General features: G+C 29.5%; 2 protein-coding genes across 3 annotated transcripts; both read right to left on the bottom strand.

The window, feature by feature from the left end:
* Positions 1 to 1,509: 1,509 nt before the first annotated feature.
* LOC131171423 (probable inactive receptor kinase At5g58300) lies at positions 1,510 to 6,219 on the bottom strand. Of its 2 annotated transcripts, XM_058131513.1 has the most exons (4): positions 5,868 to 6,219; positions 5,680 to 5,758; positions 2,579 to 3,918; positions 1,510 to 2,418 (listed from the first exon to the last, which is right to left on the bottom strand). In XM_058131513.1, the coding sequence occupies exons 3-4, from the start codon at positions 3,858 to 3,860 to the stop codon at positions 1,790 to 1,792; spliced, it is 1,911 nt and encodes a 636-aa protein (XP_057987496.1). In that variant the 5' UTR covers positions 3,861 to 3,918; positions 5,680 to 5,758; positions 5,868 to 6,219; the 3' UTR covers positions 1,510 to 1,789. The 2 variants fall into 2 exon arrangements, with proteins under 2 accessions (XP_057987496.1, XP_057987495.1); XM_058131512.1 differs by lacking the exon at positions 5,680 to 5,758.
* Positions 6,220 to 21,722: 15,503 nt separating this feature from the next.
* Positions 21,723 to 24,203, bottom strand: LOC131171422 (root phototropism protein 2-like). The gene is made up of 5 exons (XM_058131511.1): positions 24,035 to 24,203; positions 23,883 to 23,952; positions 23,415 to 23,792; positions 22,606 to 23,331; positions 21,723 to 22,333 (listed from the first exon to the last, which is right to left on the bottom strand). The coding sequence occupies exons 1-5, from the start codon at positions 24,094 to 24,096 to the stop codon at positions 21,839 to 21,841; spliced, it is 1,731 nt and encodes a 576-aa protein (XP_057987494.1). The 5' UTR covers positions 24,097 to 24,203; the 3' UTR covers positions 21,723 to 21,838.
* Between the last annotated feature and the right edge of the window lie 471 nt (positions 24,204 to 24,674).

The raw sequence follows: 24,674 nt of genomic DNA, 5'->3' as shown, positions 1-24,674 counted from the left end.
TTCGGTTCGGTTTTTTGGTTTAAACCGAAAACTGCTCTCCCCTGAAAAATATTATAGAAATGAAGCCAATACTTCAAGGGAACATGAACTGGTAGTATTAATCCAAATCAACTTCGTCAAATGAGCAATATTCGAGATCGAATAGCACAATATTCATGGCAAAATTATAATGGTCAATAATTTTTACATTTTTGTATTGAACTTAAGGCATGTATTATCAACTATTTTTTTAATTATTTAATTTTATGAACATTTGTAGTAATGACCATCATAAAATTTTTTATTATTAAATACCATAAACTTTTCTTTATATTTATTCTATTATTTTTTAAATATATATTTATTTTTATTATATTTTCAAATATTTTAAAAAATAATTCTTTATTTTTTTTTATATGTAGTGATTTTAATAAAAAGAGCATTATAAATGGTTTTCAGAAAATAGTTTTAGAAAATAAATAACAGAAAATTAAAAACAGATTTTAGTTTTTAAAAATCAAAAAATAAGAAAACAGTAATGATGGCCATCGCATCTTAAATAATGCAATTTCAATTTTTATTTAGATAACTAATACATGTAAATACGAAATTATAATTTTTAATTTATTTTTAAAAATTTATCTCTCTGTGAGGCAGAGAAGAAAAACAAAATGAAAATAAAAATCATGTTGCAAAAATTAATTCAACTCGCAATGCCAGATAAGTTGGAAGAATGAATAATAGCAAATTGGATTTCTTTATTATCTCCAAGCTGACTAACCTTAATGTTTACTATGTAAATTTTTTTTTTTTTTTGGATTCTAAGCAATTGCATTGCAAGGCTCATTGGGCCGAAAAGCACCAACATCAAACTAAAGAAAATGCCGAAGAAATGGCAAAAGCCCTGCAAACTCAGCTCATGCAGATTGCCTAAACCCAGAAAAGGCCTGGCCAAACCAGCACGCAGAATAACAAAACCAGCCATGATCACCCTTGAAGCACCGCCGGACCACCTAAAGCCGGAGCTGGAGTGGAAAACCAGAAGCAACGACGTTAACAAGCCGCATAAACAACCTCCAAAACGCAAGAGCAAAACATGGGCTGTGATTAAGAAGTATATATAAAATAAAGTTTGATTCTTCAATAAACCATGGGATGTGAAATTATTAATTGAAAATCTCAGAAAAAATTTAGCCACGCCATCAAGCTTAAGAGGCAAGATCAACCTTACAAATTGCAATCACCAATTCTTAGTTTGATACATTAACATATTTAGCAAATCTAAATGAAATCTTGATAATCTTTTAGATATGCTATGAAGCTTTAAGATCTAAGATCAACCATGAGAATTATTAGAAAATAAATTCGTAAATAAAAATCTTGATAAATATTTAGACATTTTATCAGGAATAAGAGGCAAGCCAAGATTAACCTTGAGAATCATAATCATCAACTTCTATGGTAAACAACTCTGCTTATGGTCAACAAGTATCCTACCAGCAAAAAGGAGATACAGAGAGGCAGGGAATATTTGAAAAGTTATTGATTCATGGTTATCAATTCATTCATAATGTTGAATTAAATATTACAACAAATTAGGAGAAACCCTAAACCATAAATGGAAATGAAGCCAAAAAATAATAATAAACTACAAATCTGAGAAAAATTGAACTGAAAAAATTTTGGACAAATTCACACTAAGAAACCACGCATGCACACAAGGCTTTGAGAACAATGCTTGGGAAAGCCTTACTAGGCATGTGCTCATTGGAAATCTTGATCTTGAAATCACACAGCAACTTTTGGGCAATCATGGAGTCTGCGCATTTGAGTCCTTTGATTTGTTCTCTTCAGAAGATGGTCGGTTCTCCAAGTCAGACTGCCGTATTTCTTCGATCATCCGGACAACTTCATCCATGTTTGGTCGCATGTCTGGCACCTTTGCTACACAGGCTATCCCAATTTGCAACATCTGAACCATTTCTTCCTCAATATTTTGGTATCTCATTAGCTCAACATCGAAAACCTCAGCTGTCCATTCCTCCCTTATAACCGATTGAACCCATCGAGGGAGATCAACCATGTCATCTCGTCCTGGAGATTGGAGAGGAGCTTTTCCAGTCAGCATCTCTAGCAGGATGACACCAAAGCTGTAAACATCTGATTTATGAGTGTATTTTCGAGTTTCAATTACTTCCGGAGCACGATAGCCTGCACTCCGAGATGGAGTTGCAGGAATATTCATTAGTGGGGTCAGTCCGAAATCAGAGATGCACCCATCTTGATTTTGGTTAAGTAGGACATTTGAGGACTTTATGTTTCCATGAGGGAATTTTGGACCACCCACAGAATGCAGGTGAGCAATGCCCCGTGCAGTTCCAAGAAGAATCTTTACTCTACTGTCCCAACCTAGTGGAGTTCTGCCAGCCTGCCTATTTCCTGCCATCAAAAAACAGATTTAAGTTTATTTATCTACTTATGAACCTATTAAAGGTTGCTGCGAATGAATTATCCAGAATTCCATGTAAAAAAGAGTGAAAGCATCCTTCAATTGTTTGCAAGGCAACTTATAAGATAGTTTACTACACTCAAAGCCTACCGTGCAAAAGTGTGGATAAGCTGCCACTGGAGATATAGTCATACACTAGAAGCTTCTCATCCTTTGAGTAATAATAAGCACGGAGTGGCATGACATTTGGGTGCTGCCCAACTCTTCCCACAGTCTCCATCTGCTGTTCAAAGTCCCTCTTTCCAACCACTACTTCCTTTAACCTTTTCACTACCACAGTCGTTGATTCCTCCAGGACAGCCTTATAAGCGGTGCCATAACTACCCTTTCCTAGCACTTCAGCAGAAGCCCTTAATAAATCCTCAAGATCAAAATTGTAAGAGCAGCCTTCGAAGAACACCAACTTGTTTTTCTCAGGTTCTTGCACTCCACTCCCAAACTCCTCTTTGGGCTTTTCACCCATCCCACCACTAACAGCCTTCCCTTTCAACACGCTACTGCCTCCATCATCCTTTTTCTTCAAACGGCAGCACAAAATAATTAAAACAAGAAGAAACAGCACTGCAAACCCTCCAACAGCAATGGCAATGATAGCTCCCGTTGACAGTTTTGCTTTTGAACCTTGTTTACGAGGAATTGCTGGCTGAGGACCGAAAGCTGGAGAGGGCGAAGGTGGAGGAAGAATGGGGGAGCAAGGTTTAAGAGGAAGTCCACATAATAAAGAGTTTCCAATGAAGGATGATTTTGGGAGCTTTTGAAGGGATAATGGGATAGAGCCATTAAGGTGATTGTAGCTTAAATTCAAATGCCTGAGCCTAGTTTGGTTAAGATCAGGAATGGGTCCAGAAAGGGTGTTGTTCTGGAGGCCTAAACCAGTGAGTTGTGTCAAATTCGCAATTGATTTGGGAATGTTGCCCGAGAAAAAATTAAATGAGAGATCCAGTACGTTGAGTTGTGATGAAAAGGAGGTGGGAATTGTACCAGAAAAGTTATTGTGTTGGAGGTAAAGGAACTGGAGTGATGGAAGAGAGGAAATGTCAGATGGAAGATTACCATTGAGCAGATTGGATCTGAGGCTTAGAACCCTAAGAGCATCAAGTTTACCAAGTGTGTTGGCTGGGATATGACCAAAAAGCCCTACCCCAGGTAGTCGGAGCTCAATCACACGAGTGCGATTTGGATTGCAAGTAATACCTGTCCAAGAGCTGCAGACTGATGACGCAGGGTTCCAGTTGAGTAACCGATAATGGGGTACAGCGGCAGAAAAGCTGAGAAGGGCCTGCTTATCTGAATTCAGGTCCGCATGAGCTAGAGGAATAATAGTAACTAGAACAAGAAAGAAACGAAAAACTGAAGCCAGGAAGAACTCCATGGAAGTTGTTTTGCACTGGGTATGTGAAAATGTAATGCCTGCAGGCCTTGCTTGTTTCCTGATTCAGTACAGAGACAATGAAACAATATTAGTTAGCCAGCAAATAATGCATACACAGAAAACTTGAATATTTATACACTTGCAAGCTAAATTGCAACAAAAACAACCACCAAAGACATAGTTTTCAGTTGTAACGCGAGTAACATGTTTTCAGTTGTAACGCGAGTAACATTCCTCACATGTAATAGTGACAGTATATCCAGTTTGTGACAACCTCTCATAAAAAGAGCATTTGCAGCTCTCTGTTCGCCAAATGCAAGTCCAATTATTTACTGCTGAGAATGTTTGAGTTGAAAAATGAACTATTATTGCATCAGAACTCCACTTCCCATTCTCCACCCGCTGGCATGTACCAATAACTAATCCAGTTACCACAAGCCAGTAATAGCAAGACAGACACATACACTCGAAATATCATGAAGAACATAAAAACAATTTTTATCAGCTGGAATTAGTCACTGTAGCTTTTATTCACAGTTGAACAAAAGCCCCACCTAATCATGCTCTTAGAAGTAACTAATATTGAAATTTGTGAAGCTAAATTTTACAACAGTAGCAGAATCATTTTTTCTATGAAGAAATGGCAACAATGATAATGATAATCTTGTTTATGGAACACCCAAAACAGGGCTAAATGCATGCAGTACTTCAACCATTAATAGATTCCAACATCTTTAATTTAAAAAAAAAAAAAAAAGAAAAGCTTTTCCAATGGTCATTCTTTCAACTTTTCTTCTGAGAAAAGTTAAAACTCATTCTTTAATACCCCTCTGTTATTCACATCCAAACTTCTAAAGAAACGTTGAGAACAATTAGAAAAATTAATCACACACCAAAATCAAGAGCAAAAGAAATCACAGAGAGAATAAAGCAAACAAAAGCATTATGCTTTTGGTATCACATTCCAGTGCTGAAATTGTTATTTTCCCATTTGGTAGCTGAAGGGCAAAGGAGAAAACGATTCAATGACAAAAGCTTATGAAGAAAAGGAGGATAATAAATAACAACAACTAAGCCTTTGCTCATCAAAGGGCACCAATAAAGCAAATCACACTTGCATAATGATCAATTAAAGGAAAAAGAAGAATCCAAGACTTTGTGAAAAGCCAGAACATATGAGATACTGCACAGACTGTAATTATAAATGAAACGGCTAGCCTGTTTAACCCCATTAACATATTGTTTAGAAAACATATCGTAAAAGGACATGAATTATGAAAATTGAAAAGGAAGATAGACAGTAGACACAGGCACCAGAATTTATTAGTGTTAAAGTTCATCCCTGAAAAAGAAGATTAATTTAAACTTATAAAAAAGAAAAAAAAAAAAAGCTGAAGTAGCTCAACAAATAAAGGTTTATTTAGCAAAAAAAAAAAAAAAGAAAAGAAAAGAACAGAAAAGAAATTGAATCTTGTACACCACCTAAAAAGTCTGGATAACATACTGAGATCTAAACCCAATTGAAAGCATAGCAAACATTAGAAGAAAGCTGAATAATTCTCCGGAAATAATCCAATTTGAATCCAAAAAAGGAAAAACCTCGCATTATCTAGGAAGCTAAAAGTTTCCTTGTTAGAATCTACAAACACTTATCACTATCCAAAAATGAGACAGATCTAGAATGCAGCTTAAAAAATGCAGAACCAACTACATATATCATATAATATAACCACCACACCCACCCCCACCCCCACCCCCACCACCCCCCAAAGAAGTTTAAGGAGTTTAAAACAGTTAAATTGAGGGTGAAGGTAAGAACCTGGAAGCATGCAGAATTCTCTCAATACCCAGTAATGCCTTTAGCTAATAAAGCTCCATTAAGCTACTAAAACCCGAGGCTCGAAAAACAAAAAAAGACCCAACAAGTGAGAAAACTGGGGACAAGATGAATCTGGAGGGGCAAAAAAGAAATAATCTTCAGATCCAACATTAAAGCTTAGAACTTACTGAAATGCGTAATCTCTGAAACAAGAAGAAAGAACATTGGAATTCACAAATTTGGAGGATTTCCTCGGAGTAAGGGAGCAGTTCAACCCCAAGAATAGAGCAGCATTTAAGAGGCAGAGAAGCAGTTTCTTTTTTTTTTTTTTTAGCAGGAAGATAACTTTGAAGCTAAAAAAACAAAGAAACTATTTAGGGAAATAATTGGTTTAGAGGAGTGGAAAAGAAGGGAAATCAAAAAAGAAAAAATTTTTGAGTTCGCAGTTTTTGTTTGGGAGAAGAGGGAAAGAGAGAGAGAGAGAAAGAGAGAGAGAGGGAAGCAAAAGAAGAGAAAATAGAGAAAGTAGGAGAGAGATAGAGACAGAGTGACAGACAGTGAGAGATTGACCAGCCCGATGAAAAGCCAGTGAGAAACTATTTTCATTTTTCAAGTTGGTAACTCGCCTGGTGTGGGACGTCCAGACTTGGGATTGGACTTTTTTTTTTTTTTTTAACTGGATAAAATTAATTGTGTAGAATATAAAACAATTAATGATTTACATGCTCGAGTACAGTAATGAATACTAAAACAGGCAATGTTGTTTTAATTATGGTGGTCAACTGCTCACATTTAAAACGTAAAAGAGGAAATTATTATTTTGTTTTTCTATTGAAATTAATAATTTATTTTTTTATATTTTAAAAGTATATTAATTAGTTACTAATTTTAATTCAGTTATGCACTTTTGATTCTCTGTTTATTTTTCTATAAACACTTTCATCCTTTATTTTTTATAATTATAAATATTTTTCTCTAAATTTTTAGAATTATTAACATTTTTATTCTTTATTTACTACCTTTTAATTTTTTAACTAATGATTAAATTGATAAAAATAAATGGAGGGACTGAATGTTGACAGAATTAAATGTAAATAATTAAATTATGTATTTTTTAAAATATAAATCAAGTCATTAATTTTAATATAATTGAGAGATTAAATAATAATTTATAATAAAATAATTAATTGTTAAAAAAAAGTTATATTTTGATAATAAATTTTAATTTAGTGATATTTGAATCGTTTTTTTTTTCTAAAAATATATTCATTGAAAGGCCTAAACAGGTAAAGATGTATATACAAATATCATTTAGGCTATAGAGTTAAAAAAAAAAAAATTAGTCAATCAATATATAACATATTAAAGGTAAAGCATACAAATAAACTCATAAAATCATGTTACGTGTTTAAAAGGTAACTTAAAATTTTGTCATTTATTTTTTTTAGTACAGTAATTATTAATAACTATTGACATTTATACCACCTGGCATAAAAATCATCAGTTTAAGTTAATTTTATTTAAAAATATAAAATATGTAGAATTTAAATAGTATGAATTATTTAAATTTTCACTTTAACTAATTTTTTTTTAATTATTAGTTATTAAAAAAATATTGGAAAATTAAAAACAAAAATATTTATTAAATAATGCCTAATTGAGTTGAAATTTCATTTTATTTTATTTTTTTTAATTATAAATTTAATTATTAGATTATATAATGTTTGACTTAATAATTTTATTTGAATAATTATTGATATTAGATTAAAAAAACATATTTGCCCAAAACATAAGGTAATAAAAGTTTTCACCGGGAAGCCCTTTTTCATTCATTCCCCTTGTCATTCAATAGCAGGCCAGTGATACCAATGTTCAAAATTTTAATAAAATTTAATTTGTATTTAATATAATTAAATGAAAATTTTAATATTAATGAAATTTTAGTATGATTTTAAAAATATAAAAATATATTAAACTATATTATTAAAATAATCCGTGCAATGTGCGGGCAATGCGACTAGTTATAAACCAAAGCTTTGGCAGCCAACGTGCGACAGCCTTGATCAAAATCAAGAGCAAAGAAAAAGAACATCACTAATTGTGCCTTGAATGTCTTAAGGAACCGCAGCATCACTGAGGCTATTGATCACAATTTGGGAATCTCCTTCTATCAGAGTATGCCGAAAACCTTTGCTCTTGGCCATAAGAATAGCTTGATGTCTTTTTAGGATAAGGGGGTCAGTGATTCCATGAACTTTATTGCATGACCAACCAACTAGTTGTCCAAAAGAATTGCTATTAATGATAGAAATTACTCCCAATTTCTTCTTACAAGTGTCTGCGTCAAAGTTGATTTATCATGTTATAGAATGAGGAGATCAACCCTGATCAGATACTAGCAGGTCATCACGCATAATAAGACCATATTGGCTGCAACCAAATCTTCAAAGTGACTGTGAGCAATAAATTAGGACCCTCCTATTGTGTTTTTTCCAAATATGCCATAGCTTAAACACTAGCTACTGAACTAACATTGCTTTTGAAACGATAACGTATCAAATTCAAATTTTAATAGAAGTGAATTGTACTAAAAAGATGTTATATTTTAATTATATAATTATAATTTTTTATTGAAGTAAAGAGACAATAGAGAAGGGAAAAAAAGTTTTTTAAATTTTATTTTAAAGGCGAAGGTTATGGATGGTCTAACTTTGTTACCATGTTTCGCAATTTTAAAAACTTTTATTTGACAATAAGTTTATTCATTTTTTATAATCATTTTGATAATCGGATGACAAAAATTAACAACAAAGGATCGAAGATTTCATAGTCATTTTTCAATGGTCGGAGTGGAGCTTAAAAAAATTGGGTTCATATTTAAAACCAGCATGAAATGAACATTTTAAATGTGTGGTTAAAATGAGAAAATACCTTTGGTGCCTTCAATAAACAGTAACATAAATAGTACTAGATGTGTAAGGCACTCAATAACTTGTGAACTCCATATACTAGCCTCTTTGGTGAATAGTACCAATGAGTGATTTTGGGTTGTGAGTGGTTTCTAGTATTTTTGAATGAGTTGGACCTAATGGTGAAGTCAAATTCTATATCAGTAATCTCTAAATATTGCTTTGAGCAGTTTAAGCTATTTATAGATGTTTTGGAAAGTTAATTTTGAGAATAATTATCCACTAAAAATTAAGAAATATTATATGGGTACTAAGGATATGCTTTAAATAGGAAAATAACAAGGTTAACAAATTGAATTGTGACTAACTGACTGACAGTCTTTGGAATGTGTTATAATAAATATCAATGATGGGGTTTACAATTTTTTTTATTTGAATTTATTATTTTATAATTATTTTTCTAGAAAATTTGAATGACCTTTTGATTTTCCTATTTCAGGAGTGAGCAATTGATCTATTAAAGTACTATGAGTATACATTATATAGTATTCCATGGCATTAACAATATCTTTTAACATGACATTTGCTTCATTTGATCTAATTGTATTTCCTAAGAATTAAAATTAGAATATTGTGCATAATATTTATTTACATTATTTGTATGTGATGTTTTCAGTGTTTCATAGACTATTTTATACTATTGCTTGTATATACTAAGGGATTAAGTTTATGAATTGAAATAATTAAAGGAAAGATAATTAATTGAAATTGGATTCAATCACGTTGTGTTGTTACTTTAGAAAGAGAGTGGAATCAAGTTGTGATATGTTGTACACAAATTCGACCATGTAATGCCATCGATCCTGCAATGGATTATGTAGTGCACCCATTGGAATGAATGTTTGTGATATATATTAGATTCTCTTAAGATATGTGTGATTAATAATAATAGGTCAATCCATGAAATGTTTTGATTACTTGTGGCTTGCTAGTTGTCAAGTTGCATTCATGTAGTAAAGAGAAATTGGAACTATGCTAAAGGCTAATATGTAAATCTTATAAATGTAGTGTATATTATTTAATGTATCCTTAATGAGTCAAAAGCTCAACCCTATTGGATCTATTATTTTCAAGTTTTGCAAGACAAAAGGATTTCTTAATAAAGATGAATATTAGAGATTCTGCATAAGTATAAATTAAATATTTCCTATATGTGTATTGTATTGATAATAATGGCTAGATTATCTACCTATGAGAAGTTGATTTTTGGCTGACTTTTGCTGGTTATGTATTGTGAAATAAATGGTAGGTGTGATCGCCATAAGGAGATGTGTAACTTGGGGTTGTGCTTTACTACCCCTAATTATGTTAAAAGGTAAGGAAGCATGTTAATTGAGAAAATATAATCTAGTTTAGTTGTGCATTTGATATATTATTGTTGTTGTTGTTGTTGTTATATAAGCAATTAGTGTGCTATTAATTATGTTAGAAGTAATTGTGACAAATTCGTAGACTCCAAATTCAAAAATGTCAAATTACTTCAAATCAAGGTTGAGAAAAAGGAAGAAAAGAAAGTAAAATTTTATGGGGATCATACAATGGTTGAAATTGAGCAATAAATGACTATGTAAGATCACTAAATGTCAAAAAACAACTAATATCATGCTAAGGGACAAGCGAGAATTCAAAGGATATAATTTTAAAGCATTGAGGTAATTTAAGTAAGTAAAGCACTTATAGTTGTTAGGCTTAGGATCCTTGTAGTGATAATAGAAAGGAAAATATGCCAATATTAATTATTTTATCCAGTAACTGGTGGTTTAAAATGTTTACACATCGTTAGACATATGAAATATGATGTCTCAAATGTTAGAAAAATTTTCAAAGCCATATTTTGAAAGTGTAAACTTTTGGGACAATAATAAAAATAGACCCTATTACTTTTAAAAGTAACGTGTTACTTTTCTTCTAAGCAAAATCTTCGCGTGAAAGTAGTCTATTACTTTTAAAAATAACATGTGACTTTCAAACCTGACAACATTTTTCTTGGTTCAATAGAAGACAAAATAATGGCTATGTTTCACTTTTCAAGGGTTTTTGACTTTAGAAGATGCATCTAACAACAAGTTTTTCAACCCCACCTATATGACACACCATAGTAAAAACCATCTACCTAATGCATTAAGGTTGAAATTTTTCTTGCAAAGTTTTCATCCTCTCATTTACTACTCTTGAGTTAAATTGGCATATTTTCTCTTCATTCTTCATAGATTTATTATTTCTCTTTATTACAGAGTGGTTATTATAAAGTATTAAATTACTCTTGAGTAAAAAGGGATTGTAAGAGAGTTAGGGTTCGCTCTTAAGGAATTGTAAAGGTCTTCACACTAGGGCTATTCACAGGTCGATTTTGGATAAATTTGCATCCGAACAGACCTAATCCATATTATGTAAATTATAATTTTTTTTTGTTACTATGCAAATCGACCCAACCTGATGTAGGATTTTTTTGCGGTTGGTCGATTGAGTGACACAATCCATTATCTATCATTTCACATTTGCTGAAATGATAAAACACCATTAAAATTTAAATATTAAAAAAATCATTGAAAATTAAATAAATGAAGATAATTATTAAAAATCTAAAAAACAAATAAACCTAAAACACAATTATCCAAATGAAATCAACACATTTGAAGTGCAACTTTATCGCATTACCAGAATATGCAAAGAAACAAAAGAATTACAAGAAAGCCAAGCTTAAAAGCCCTCCGCTACTTTTCCTTATTCAGTTGGTTATAAATCTCAGTAACATCAATACATGTACTACCTCTACAATTAAGTGTCATCTCCGCAATTGGCTCAAAGTCTCAAATGCTCAATATGTTCCCTTTAACAAACACAATCCAACATAAAAAGCAATACATGCAAAAAAAAATCACCAATAATACATAGAGCAATACACACAAATTTGAAATTAAAACCTAGGACTTTCTCAAGTTTTCTAAATTCCACTTGAGAGAAGATTAAAACCTAGTAATTTCTCAAGTTTTCTAAATTCCACTTGAGAGGAAAAAACTTTGAGGTTGGTCCATGCATGGTGGAGAAAAGGCCATCATATGAGAAAATCTACCTTGTCACACATGTTGGCTGCAAAATTGAAAGCGATGACTATTGCTTTGCAATGGAAGAAGAGGAATAAAAAGGGAAACAAGACCTCTTCACTCTTATTGTGTTTTTGTCACTTGGAATCTTGTGCAAGAATCGGTGGCTTGAGAAGGCAGCAACCATAAACCAAAAGAAGATGACAAAAGCTTGAGAAGAAGAGGGGTTAGAAAATGGAAGTCGAGTATTCAATGAGTAATTCTCTAAACCAAGAAAAAAAAAAGTATTTGAAGATAAGAAGTCAACTTGATCCTAACTTGAAATTTAAATCGATGTATTGGTTTGGATTATTTTGGGTTAGTCAATTTGGTCAGGTTTATTTAACTAGTGAACAATCCTAATTCAACTAAAGAAGATTGATTAGTGAATTTAACTTTAAGGAGGGCTTAAAGGAGAGGATATAGGCTTTAGAATAGCCGAACCTTGATAAATTTTTTATGCATTTTATTTTTTTTCTCCTTTATTCTTATTCTTTAAATTATCAATTTTTTTCTTGACTTTCAAATTTTTAATTACAATTCAATTCACCGCTCTTAGAAGGGACAATTATTATTATTATCATTACTACGTGTTACTAAATATAGTTTAAATGAAATGAATTTTCATTGTTTAAAAAATTGAAGCCAATTAGGAAAAAATTCTTCCATAAACTAAAATACAATACATTACATCAACAAATAAAAATATCAAAATATGATTAAAATGTATAACAATTAGAATATATAACTATCATTTATTAATAAAATATAAAAGTATTAAAAAATGCTTCATAAATCATCTATTAGTTTAATATAAAACTCTTTGCGTTGGGAGATCAAATTAACAAAAAAAATATATATATAATTCTTTCCAAATTGTTTAATAAATATGAAATTGTTGGCAGTTCCCTAGGGTACTTCATGATTGCTACAGCTACACTCAAAAATAGGAGCGACCATTAAAATTAAAATTATTTATTATTTATTTAATTAATTTTAAAATTCAGTTTGATGTTATTATGATTTTTAATTTTTTGTTAATTTACTTGGTTTTCATAATAGATTAAATTAACTCGACAGATGGAAACTATGTATTTATTCATTTTTATATAAATATTACATATAAAAATAAAAGGTAATATATTTTATTTTTTATTCAAACTCAAATATAAGATTTTACAAATTTTATAGACAATTTTAAAATTGTTAAATTAAATTAATAAATAATATATATTATTAACAATTGAAAGGCTTATTCAAATCAAATATGTTAATTATTTTTTGTAGATAAGGGTAGTTTGGTTGGTCTACCGTTCATATATTTTAAAATTATTTATTTTTATAATGAAAAAAATGAGAGGGTTACTTCCTTCCAGGGTCAGCATTCAGATTCGAGAAAAGTAAAATTAACCAAAATAAAAAATATTCGGTCAGTTATCAATTATAATTAAATTAATTGAATATATTAATATTAAATTATATTTATTATTTTTTATAAATAAAAAAGATTTTAAATATAATTTTATTAATATTCAACTAATTAATTAATAATATAAATAATAAAAAAATAATTATAAATAATATATTATTAATAAAATTATAATTAATATATTAATTAATGAAAAAAGTAATTATTTCGGTAATTATATTATCAAATCAAAGATAACCAGATCAATAACCGAAAATTTTTATTACTATTACCTAAAAACCAAATCGAATTAAAATTACTCTTAATAAAATAACTAAATTTCATCAAGTCGGTTCAATTCGATTATTTGATTATAACTAAATAATGAACACCCTATCTTCTACTGTATTAAAAAAAATTAATTTAATATTTATTTTCAATTTAACTATTAAATTGACCCATTTAAAAAAAAAAAAAAAAAAAAAAAAAAAACTTACTACATCAAAGCAATGATTTGGTTAGTGCCAAGTAAACATTCCTCACTAGAAAGTCATAATTTACACATTATATTAAGTTAATAGGCATCTTTTAATCCTTTTGTCCTTTGTTAAGGGCATATGTTTCTAATAAGGTGATTTAGATTAATGAATATTTAGAGTGTTAAATGTCACATCTTGGAAATCCAAAATCAAGTCAATATTAATTATTCCAATTTGCCTTTATTTATTTATTTATTTTTCTTCCAGATTGTGACTTTGCAACAAAGTCCAAACTACACAATGAGTGAAAGCTTCACTTTTCCTATTCCTTCCTTCCTTTTTTTTATTATTATTTTTCTCAGTTAGATGGTCTATTAGCTTTCTCTCCTTCAATAATGACTTCTCTAAAGTTTTCTTTTTCTTTTTAATTAGTGATTGAGGTGTGTTGCCATGTCTCTTTTGAATTTTACAATTTCTTTTAAAATTCAAATCTCATAATGTATAATACTAAAAACATAATTTTTATTTTTTTAATTGATGAAATTTTATTTTTATATAATAAGTTATAATGATAAAAAAAAATTGTTGATAATTTTATAAATTAATTACAATTTTAATTATTAAATTATTTAATGTTAATTGTGTTTATTAATTATAATTAATTTGACAGTTAATCAGTGGCTTTCATAATTAATCACTAATTGCATCGGTTAAAGCAGGACGCAAGTGATTAGTTATATATGTGGAAAAAATCAGAATCCTAAATTAACATATATTTTTAAGCTAATTAACCATGTATTAAGACTTGTTCTTAAAAAGCCAAATTTTATTGCCTTTTAGAAATTTATCCAATTTTTTTAGTCTTAGAAAAATCGGCCAAAATTTTAAATATACAAATTTTTATTCAAAATTTCCAGAATTTCATAAATAAAATTTATCCAATTTTTTTTTACTTATTCTTCTATTTTATTTTCTTGTCATCCAATCTTATCCATATTATTAACTACTTTCAAATTTCGTTATGATATCTATGATGCATGAAAATTCTTAGCTATTTGTTCAAATTTGATGATTTTAGTGGTGCACTCTCTCTTCTCACTACTATCAAATCTCATCATTATTTGATATTTAATTGTTATTAAAATAAAATTATGGAAGAGTTGATAAATGTAATAATATTGTATTTTCAATGATAAATATAAAATAAGTCAAAAAATAAAAAATAAATTAATTTGATTTGATTTAGTAACTGAAAATATATCACTCACAGTGAATTCAAGTTCGAGTTTTTACTCTTTTAATATTAATTTAAAGATAAAATAATAATAATAATTACAAAAGAGAAGGGATTGTAAATACAACATTATGAAGATCACAAGAAAATGACTCATTAAAATAAAATTAACATGCATAGAACATAATATATGAAATTGAGAAAAACATCTTGTAATTATTATCATAATTGCAGAGGAAGATGAAAAATTGAAACTTTTCTCTTTTTTATCATTATCATCATAATTTATAATAGAAATAGAAATTCAAACTTTATTTTTTTTATCGAGAAGTTTTATTTATCAACTAAAATGTATTGATATTTCCATTATAATTGCTTAAAAAGAGAAATTAATAAAATTATTATAGTGCATATAAATAATAAGAAACATAGAAATAAAGAGAGATTAATGAACGAAATAATTTATACAATCAATTACAAGTTATTAACATTTATTTTTATAACTAATTAAATAATTAATTAATTGAATTAATAAACGGTCAAGATTTAAGTAACAAGACAAAGGGTTATAGCTTTATAGGAATGTTATGCTATAGTGGTACTCCATGATTCATAAATCTATGTACTCCCTCGGTTCCATTTCAAGGATTTTTAAAAAAAAATTTCACTTTATTTATATTTATAAAAAATTGAAAAAATATTAATTATTTTTTTCAATTTTACTTATATATTGTTATTTCTAAAATATTTATTTCTTTCTTATTACCTTTCTATCTTAATTAAATATAAAGATAATTTAGTTAATTATTAATATTTTTTTTCCTTAATCTTTAGGAAAAACCTTAAAAATCATTTGAAATGGGACTAAGAAAGTATTAAATTAAGGGAAATTGTACATTTTAGTATTATATGGTTTGTGCATTTTATTAATAAGAGCATGAGGTGTTTTTTTTTTTTTTCATTTTATACTTAAAGACCTATGTTGTTACACTGCTAGTGCTTAAGGATAATTGTTAATCGGTGTCGATATATGCTGATGTAGCAAGTCTTCTTATATTCTTAAATTGGCATGGCAAGTGAAAACCTACTTATTTAGCTGTATATATCAGTATGCTGTAATTTTCTTATTATAGAAGGCAAAAGTCAGTATATTTTATTTTTTCTCATCATTTCTCACTTAGTATTGGATAGATAACATAATTATATATAGCCAAATATGTGATGTTCACTTACCATACTAGCTTAAAAGCACATTAAGACTTACCATAGCAACATACATTGACACTATTTAGCAATTTTGTTCTTAAATATTAACGATGTAATAACACAGGTACCATAATATATTTTTTCTCATTCTTTCTCACTTAGTATTGGATGGATAATATAATTATATACAGTCAAATATGTGATGTTCACTTACCATACTAGCTTAAAAGCACATTAAGACTTACAACGGAAACATACATTGATATTATTTAGCAATTTTGTTCTTAAATTTTAACAATGTAATAACACAGGTACTAAAATATATTTTTTCCTTAAATTAAAGTCAACAATTAAACCAAGTTAACCACTAAATAAACAAAATTATCTAATTATTGAGCTCACTTTACTATGTACAATTTCATAAGAAAGGGTTGATTAAAATATGTAACCAAACTGATTAATCAAATAGATTCAGAGTAGTTGGAGGATATGCATTCTACTTAAAGTTGTGGGATCATACAGCTCTTGAGAATGAATAAGGACAGAGCAAGAGTTTGGAGAAACACATAAATATATACTGAATTTGATCCAACAACTCAACGTTTATTTATTTTATTTATTTATTCATTATTACCCAACTAACTACTCAAGTGGTCTTCTTCTTGTATCCATGCAGATTCGAATATTCCTATACATACTCAAATTAATAAATATTTATTAACTGTAAAAAAATAAAATAAAATAAAATATAATAAGCCCCTTTGAATTCATCTGTAGTCAATGAAATGTGTAGAAAGAAAATTGACAAGTGATGGATCAGAATTATTTATTTATTTTTACCACCTTAAAATATGTTAATTATTTTAAACATTCCTGTAAAGCTAATTAAACATTTTACCCAACTAAGAATTCAAGGATGAAATTAAACTTCCAACCCTAATTGGGATGTCTCAACTCCCATCAAAAAGTTGATGATTGCAATTGTGGGGGCTCAGTTTGGCAGACCTTCTCTTACATCAATAATTTACATCATTAAATTAGTATGAAAAATATTTCTAATTTTTACTCTCTCTCTCTCTCTCTCTATATATATATATATATATAACTGGCGAAGTTATATTTTAATGAATCAATTATTATTCAATTTAATTATTTACACCTTCATATTGGCAAATATTAATTTTATTTTGTTTTGTTTTTGCAATCATTTCCTTTTTTTGCAATTGCATTATTCAATAAATGACTTAAAAATATAAATAAATAACTCATCCATTAATATCGTTTAATTGATTTTATCACTTTTATTTTAAGGGTTTGTTAGATAATATTAATTGATTTAATAGTTATTAATTATTTTAATATTTTTGAGCTATATTACTAGTTAGCAGTAATTGGATATTAACTGTTAGTAATTAATTGTTTATATAGTGATTTAAAGCATAATTATTCAATAAAAATATTTGTTAAATTAACTATTAAATGTAAAAGCAATGGAATCATTATTTTTTACTCTAGTCAAAATACCCTCTCAATATCTAAAAGCTAAGATGGTAATATTTCATAAACTACTCTCTCAACCTCTAAATATTAGCTAGTATAAACATTATGCTATCAAATAGTATAAATAAGAATAATTATATTTTGTCTCTATTCAAAATATTAAACGCTATCTTAAAAATTATTGTCAAACAAAATCTATGTGAAGTATAATAAAGGTTTTATCCAAAATATTATCCTTCCATTTTAAGATTTATTAACATTTTCTTACAGATTTTTTTTAAGGAAAAATACCTTTTCAGAAAATAGTATCTCATTTTTTTTATTATTTAAAAATTAAGGTTTTCAAAATTTTAATAAATATATTAATTAAATAAATTATTCATAAATTGTGTGAAATAACCAGTTATTTATTTATTTTTTATTTATTTTACTACAGAAGAGAAGAGAGATTAAACTTGATTAATTTTTATTTTGCACCTGCTATCAAATTTGGGTGCATCACTAATTAAGTTGAGTATTTTATTCATTTGTTTATTTTATTATTTTGAATATTTTATTTATTTATTTTTAATTGGGAGAATTGTAATTTATTTTTTTATTATTTTTATCATTATTCAATAGTGAATTCCTTTATTTTTAAAATTAAATTAGTTACTATTTCATGCATATTTATTCTGCTAATGAATAAGTCCTTTTGTCTAAACAAATGCACATTTTATTGTTATTGCTCAATAAAAATTACTTTTCCCCAATCCTCTTTTCCTAACCCCAAATTCAATGCCCTCTACTTCCTCACTTTCATTCACATTCTAATACAACAACAATAATAATTAAATCGTAATCTCAAATTAATTAAGATGACTACATAAATTTTTAGAATGTTATTTAGCTCCATTTGAAATTTCTGCATTAATATTTAAAATTATAAAATTTGATACTATTTTTCTTTGTCTTTATTTTTCTTATCACTTTTTTCACCACTAATTTATTACACTTTTATATAGAGCTATTTGATTTTTTACGGTGGATATGATCAAACTATCTTAATCAATCATTCTCATTTTATCCCAAATGCGTGCCACATGAACTATCTTGTGGATATGGTCATTCATATTGTAACACCATACATGATACATCCATATTACATTCACATTTTTATCACGTTCATCTTTTGGGAGTATAATATCTTAGATGTTCAACATTCATTCTAATACAAAAAGCTAACTAACCACAATTTTATAGAATTTACCTTTCACTTTGCTAGGTATCCCACGGTCACATATATAGTACATTTGTCATATCAAGAAACCGCTCAATCTAAAAGTTTAAGCTTGTAGATGAGCACTTTAAGAATAGTTATGTATCTCTCTATTACACTCTCGCATGCGAAAGCCCACTAGGCACAGACCCACTTTGCCTTAGACTGAAATAGTCAACTAATAAATGGGGTGATCAGAATTTGAACTTTGAACTTTTACTCTGAAAGACTCTAATACCATCTTAAAAATATGAGCCGGGCCTAACTCACCCCCAAAAGATAGCTCAAGAAGGGAGGAGTGTCCAAGGCTCTATAAAGGGCATATTACCACTATTTCAAACTAATGTGAGATCTTAACACACCCCCTTCATACCCAGAACCGAATACCTGAAGCGTGAAGCGCTTATGGGAGGCCTAAATATTGATTGGGGAGGCTCTGATACCATCTTAGCATCCCTCAAACACTTCTTCACAGGCTCCATATACTCTAGTGGAGCCACCAATAAGGACAACAAATGCATTACATCCTCATCTATAACTTCATTCTTTTGGATAATAGAACTTAAATATTTGAATTTGTTATATTTTTGTATTAATTAAAATTCCATCAAATCAAACCTCCTCTCTATTCTTTTTACAAGAGTTAAACTTGCAATGCATATATTTCATCTAATTTACTAAGTCTAAAACTCTTACTCTTAAGAGTTATTATCCATTAAAACAATTTCAACTACAAATAGCATGCAACATGGAATATCATCATTAATATGACTAGTTAACACATCAATAAATTAGGTAAACAGCTATGGACTCAAAGTAGATCACAAATGTAAATCCATTGTTAAGGAAATCCCCTCCCTCCCCCCATTATTCTTACACTTTAATAGCCTCCTCATATATATTTAAGTCCTGAATTACACTTATATATATATATATATATGACATTGACCCCTTTTTTTTCTCTAGAACCCACTAAAAAAATCCCTTGGTACTCAATCATACACCTTTTCTAGGTCAATGAATACTTGTGGTTATCATTCTTCTCTCCCTAGAAATTTCCAACAATTTTCTTGACAAAAGGATAAACATTGTTGTAGATTTGCAAGAATAAAGTCAAATTAGTTCTCTAATATATTAGTAGTGTCCCTAAGTCTGTGCAATCACTCTTTTTCATAGTTTTATTGTGACTCATCAATTTAATGCCATGGAATTTTGTACAACTTTGAATGTTCCTTTGTTCTTAAAAATAGGTATCAAAATACTCTTCCTCCACTCATTTAATATTTTTCTAAATTTCCATATTAAAAAGAGGTAATAAAGAAAATATTAATATCATGTGTGGTTTTTTCATAATAAATAAATACTGTGATTTTCACCGTTAACACAAAATAAAAAAAAAATCATTAACACCATCAATTTTTTGCTCAATGGGATTTTTTAATATAAAAAAAATTTTAAAGTCAGCCACTGGACTTCCCACAAAAGAATTAAAAAAAAAAAAGTCATAGTTCAAAAATTAAAAAAAAAAAAAAGCGCATAACAATAAAATATTAAATTGTGATTTTCCTTTTTATTATGGAGGGTGAGCCAATCTCTCCAACCCAAACTTACAATTGTGCTTATCTAACAAAGCTGAAAAAGCAAGTTAAAGCCCAAAGCCCACTGCAAAAGCTATCGCCATGCTTTCTTTCGTACTACATTTTTGTTATTTTGCGAGCCAAATAAAATTTGAAAGTTGTCCTACTTAGAAGTGAAACATCACTTGTTTGCAATATATGCATAATAAAAATTCCATTCTAATTAAATAAAGGCTTTTTTTAAAATAATCTACTTTTATATTTTCTAAAAAGAAAACTTGCAAGGAACTTATTTCGGGAGAAATAATAAATGTATTTGGTATATAAATAAATTTTTCAGGGAGTATTTTACATCTAAATTATAAATAATAATAATATTTATAAAATAATTTAAAATATAATAAATTAATAAATTCATTACACTTAATTAAAAAAGTACAGTTTATCAAATTTCACATAAGTAAGTTACTTACTTTATATAAGAGAAGTAAATTGCTTTACTTTTTAGAAAGTTAATTTGATAATATAAATTAAATAAGACTTTTTTCTATACTTTCTATTAAGTTTTATTTTTTTATTCTATTTACACTCAATCAAACAAACAAGGCCTAAACTTAACCATTGTCTGCAATTTCTATAATTAATATATAAGATATTACTTGCTCTCTCATATTTTAAATCTTAGAGTAATGATTAAATGTATATTACTCACTTAATACTTTCAATTCTGCTTTATTAATTTTCCTCTTTCTCTCTCTCCCTATATGTGTGTGTATAAACTAACATAATTATTATTATCTATCAAATTTCCTGCCAACTCTTAACTTTTAAGTTTCATGGTCTTGCAATTTCTTAAAGATATGGAAGAACATTGCGATTTTAGCAACATCATTACACTGAATGTATTCTATTCTGCTGTGTTGTTTCCATCCAAATTGGCTACTATATCACTTGAATACTTTGAATCCATTAAAAGCAACCTTGATTATATTTTCATCCAATATCATGATATTTTCTTTTTCATTTGATTTAAATTAAAAAAATTTCACAACTTTTAAGAAAATGATTCCAAAATTACTATATTAAAATTTATTGATAATATCAATGAGACTTTAAACTTTAAATGTAAACACAATAGTACTACTGCTCAAAATTATTATTCCAATTGAGTTCAAGATTATATTAACAAAAGCTTCATAAATGAATAAAAATAAGATTATTACTAAGATTTTTAATGGAAATTTATTAGTTTGAGTATAACTTATTTAGATATGATTTATCATGAATCTAAGATATCAATATGTAAATTTTACTAATTTTACATTTAAATTTCATCATATAATATTCTTTCTTGAATTTATGCTAAATTAAGTTTAACAGAAGATTAATAATATACATGAGTAGGGATAAATAATTTTTCATATCATTTAAAAGACATCCAACGATCAAGAAATAGAGAACCTTCTCCTCCTTGGCGTGGTATTGCCCACTTCCACACTCTCATCAATATGAGAAGTATCCTTAGACCCATTTCTGAAAGGATTCAACTTCCCCAAAGTCTTGGACAGTGATGAGAAGAAGGTGGGCTTCTTCCAAGGGCCACGCTTGCTAGATGCCCCTTGATTATTGTTGTTCTTCTGCATATCTGACATAAGAAGCTTCATCTTCATGAGCTCCAACCGCAAAGCCTCGTTCTCCTTGATCAGAGACACATCCTTCCGCAAGTGATCTCTCGTATTTCCAACGCCAGCTTCTGGGGTGCTGCGTTCATCTACCCCGCTTCTTAGCTTCAGCTGATCGTAGCATAGGGCATGCAAAGCAACCTGTACAGGCAACCGTTTGTTTTGTGAAGCATGAAGTCGACCTTCGTAGGAAAGCTTTAATGGGTCCATTACACTGCACAACTTCTCTCGCTCTATCTCATCGATGTTCGGATGAGCCTGTAAGTCAAAATAACTAGCAGTTTAGTGATTGAATGGCTGACTCATAATGCAATATGCTGATAACAGTCTAGTGATTCATTATCTTTTGTATTCATAATGCGTAATAGTCAGTGATCAAATGCTTAACTCATAATGCATAACATGAATATAACAGTTTAGTTGTCAAATGTTTGCAGAAAGATGATATTCAGTGATCCTAGAGTTTCTCTATAACTGTGAGATCTCGAGTTCCAATTACAGTACCCAAAAAAAAAAAAAAAATGAATTACCTTCAGATAGATATCAATGGCGCGGTAGAGATCATCATCGACCTTCCTAGCTCCTTTGGGTACCAGAATGGAAATTCCAATAAATTTGGAGATAATGAATTCTACATAGCTGGCGATCTCGCCAAGATAGGCGTCTACGGTTTTCGTAACTCTCTGCATCGCTGGGGAAAAATTATCCTTGAAATCGCCACCGATGAAGACAGCCATGGTCTTCTCCTTCTCCACGAACCCTGATATGATCCTCTTCACGCTCTCTAGATCAAACAGTCTCTCACCGTCATAAGTGAAAGACAAAACCAGAAGATCGCCCACCGTCACACGCTCTAATATCACCGAGATTCGTTTTTCCAGCTCGTTCTTGCAGGAGTTGGAGGCTTGGAGGAAGATTGCAGACCGGAGAAGGCAGCAGAGGAAGTTGATTGGGAAAGCACCTATCTCAGAAGGCATGAGAGAGACTATAGATTGTATAAGCTTCCGCTGGTGGCTCCTAATATCGGAGTCGTCAAAATCCGAGGACTTGGTGCCGTTGCTGGAGTGATCTCGAACAAGATCTTGAAGATTTCTCTCTGTGTAAGTTATGAGAGCTCTGGCTAGAGTTAGTGCTTTCGCTCCCCGTTTTTTCATTGCACAAATGATTTTCCCCACAAATTCTATACCTAAAATCGTCAGCTCCTCCGTCCACCAATTAGGAGGCGACCGGCTTGGAAAGTTTGCTTCGTTACAGGCCTAAAACCAAAAGAACAAACGCCTATTTGATTGAAACAAATGAAAATTTAAGCTTCTACTTGAGACAGGAGTTGCGTACACACCTTAACGCTGATAACATCTAGGCACCTCTGAACTATTTTAAGATCTTCAGACAAGGGAAGGAGATCTTCGCAAGATTTCAAGGCGACAATAGCTCCAGAGAGGCTAGACAAGGCAACCTGACCAAGGAAATCTTCTGTGCGACCTGCGAGGTTATTGTCGCTGTACAAATCAGTCATCTGTAGGTACTCAGCAGCGCAGCGAAGAGCAGCAACATTTTGAATGGTGATTTCAAAGTTTACTCCGTAGCAGAATTTTGCAGCTTTCTCAAACATCTCAGGGCCTCCTGGTATATCAGAGAGATTGATTCTTGTCAGGTCTTGTTCTGTTGATTCCATTATCAACTTCCTTATGTAATTGCTCTTTGCCGCCAGCATGAACTGTTCCCAAAAGAAATATTAACAAATCAGAATTCATTCCTTCTACACTCAAAATACATGAAAAGGGTAACATTGATTTGATCCAGATACCTTGTGGAGAGCGAAATTGGCTTCTCCAACTTCAACTACAATATCTATTGGAATTTTTTGAGAAAACACCCTGAAATAAACAGGTTTTGCAAAGATAGATTAGTAATCTGAGGATCATGGAGTAGAAGCTTGATTAATGAATTGTAGTTTACCATTGGCCGGTTCTTTCCAAGGCAATAGAGAGCCGGCTGTTGCGTCTTTGAGGGGTAGCCATCTCTGCTGCCTGTAGAAGGAAAGAGAGTTTTAATCCGTTTATCGACAGAAAATTTCACAGTTTAAGATAGTTTCATGGATCATTCTATATATCATGACTCATGTAGCAAACAGATTTTTCTTATATAGACTGATATATCATAAAATAATAAAAATATAGATGTAATTTATTTATTAAATATGTAAATTTATATATTTATATTTATATAGGTTTATGATAGACAGAATAAAATACAAATTTTCTGTAGCAAACAATATGTTGCATTTTGATAATGAGTTTGAAGATTAAAAATAATTCAATTATTTTTTAAATATTTTTATAATTAAAATATATTAATTTATTTTTTACTTTTTTAATATTTTGAATTATTTTTTAATAACAACTCTATCAATAAATCAAACATACCCTAATCTTCATTATTTGAGCTCAAGCAGCAAACTAAATTGTGGTAGGCAACGTTGGCTCAGTGCCTCAGTAAAAGAGTTTATAAAACTGAAACTCATTCCTTAAATTTTTAATTTAAATTTAGTTTATAATAGAGCAAAATAGAAAATATATAATACAATTTATCTATTTTT

This window comes from Hevea brasiliensis, chromosome 12, assembly GCF_030052815.1.
Source record: "Hevea brasiliensis isolate MT/VB/25A 57/8 chromosome 12, ASM3005281v1, whole genome shotgun sequence".
Classification (NCBI taxonomy): Eukaryota; Viridiplantae; Streptophyta; class Magnoliopsida; order Malpighiales; family Euphorbiaceae; genus Hevea; species Hevea brasiliensis.
This window is presented reverse-complemented; position numbering and strand designations above follow the sequence as displayed.

Excerpts from the sequence above, each read along its gene's own strand:
- LOC131171423 (XM_058131513.1), bottom strand. The coding sequence starts at position 3,860 with ATGGAGTTCTTCCTGGCTTCAGTTTTTCGTTTCTTTCTTGTTCTAGTT. Across the intron at positions 2,419-2,578 it reads CTTATCCACACTTTTGCACG|GAAATAGGCAGGCTGGCAGA; the intron begins GTAGGCTTTGAG and ends TTTTGATGGCAG.
- LOC131171422 (XM_058131511.1), bottom strand. The coding sequence starts at position 24,096 with ATGGCTACCCCTCAAAGACGCAACAGCCGGCTCTCTATTGCCTTGGAA. Across the intron at positions 23,332-23,414 it reads TAGATGTTATCAGCGTTAAG|GCCTGTAACGAAGCAAACTT; the intron begins GTGTGTACGCAA and ends TTTTGGTTTTAG. Across the intron at positions 22,334-22,605 it reads CCATTGATATCTATCTGAAG|GCTCATCCGAACATCGATGA; the intron begins GTAATTCATTTT and ends TTTGACTTACAG.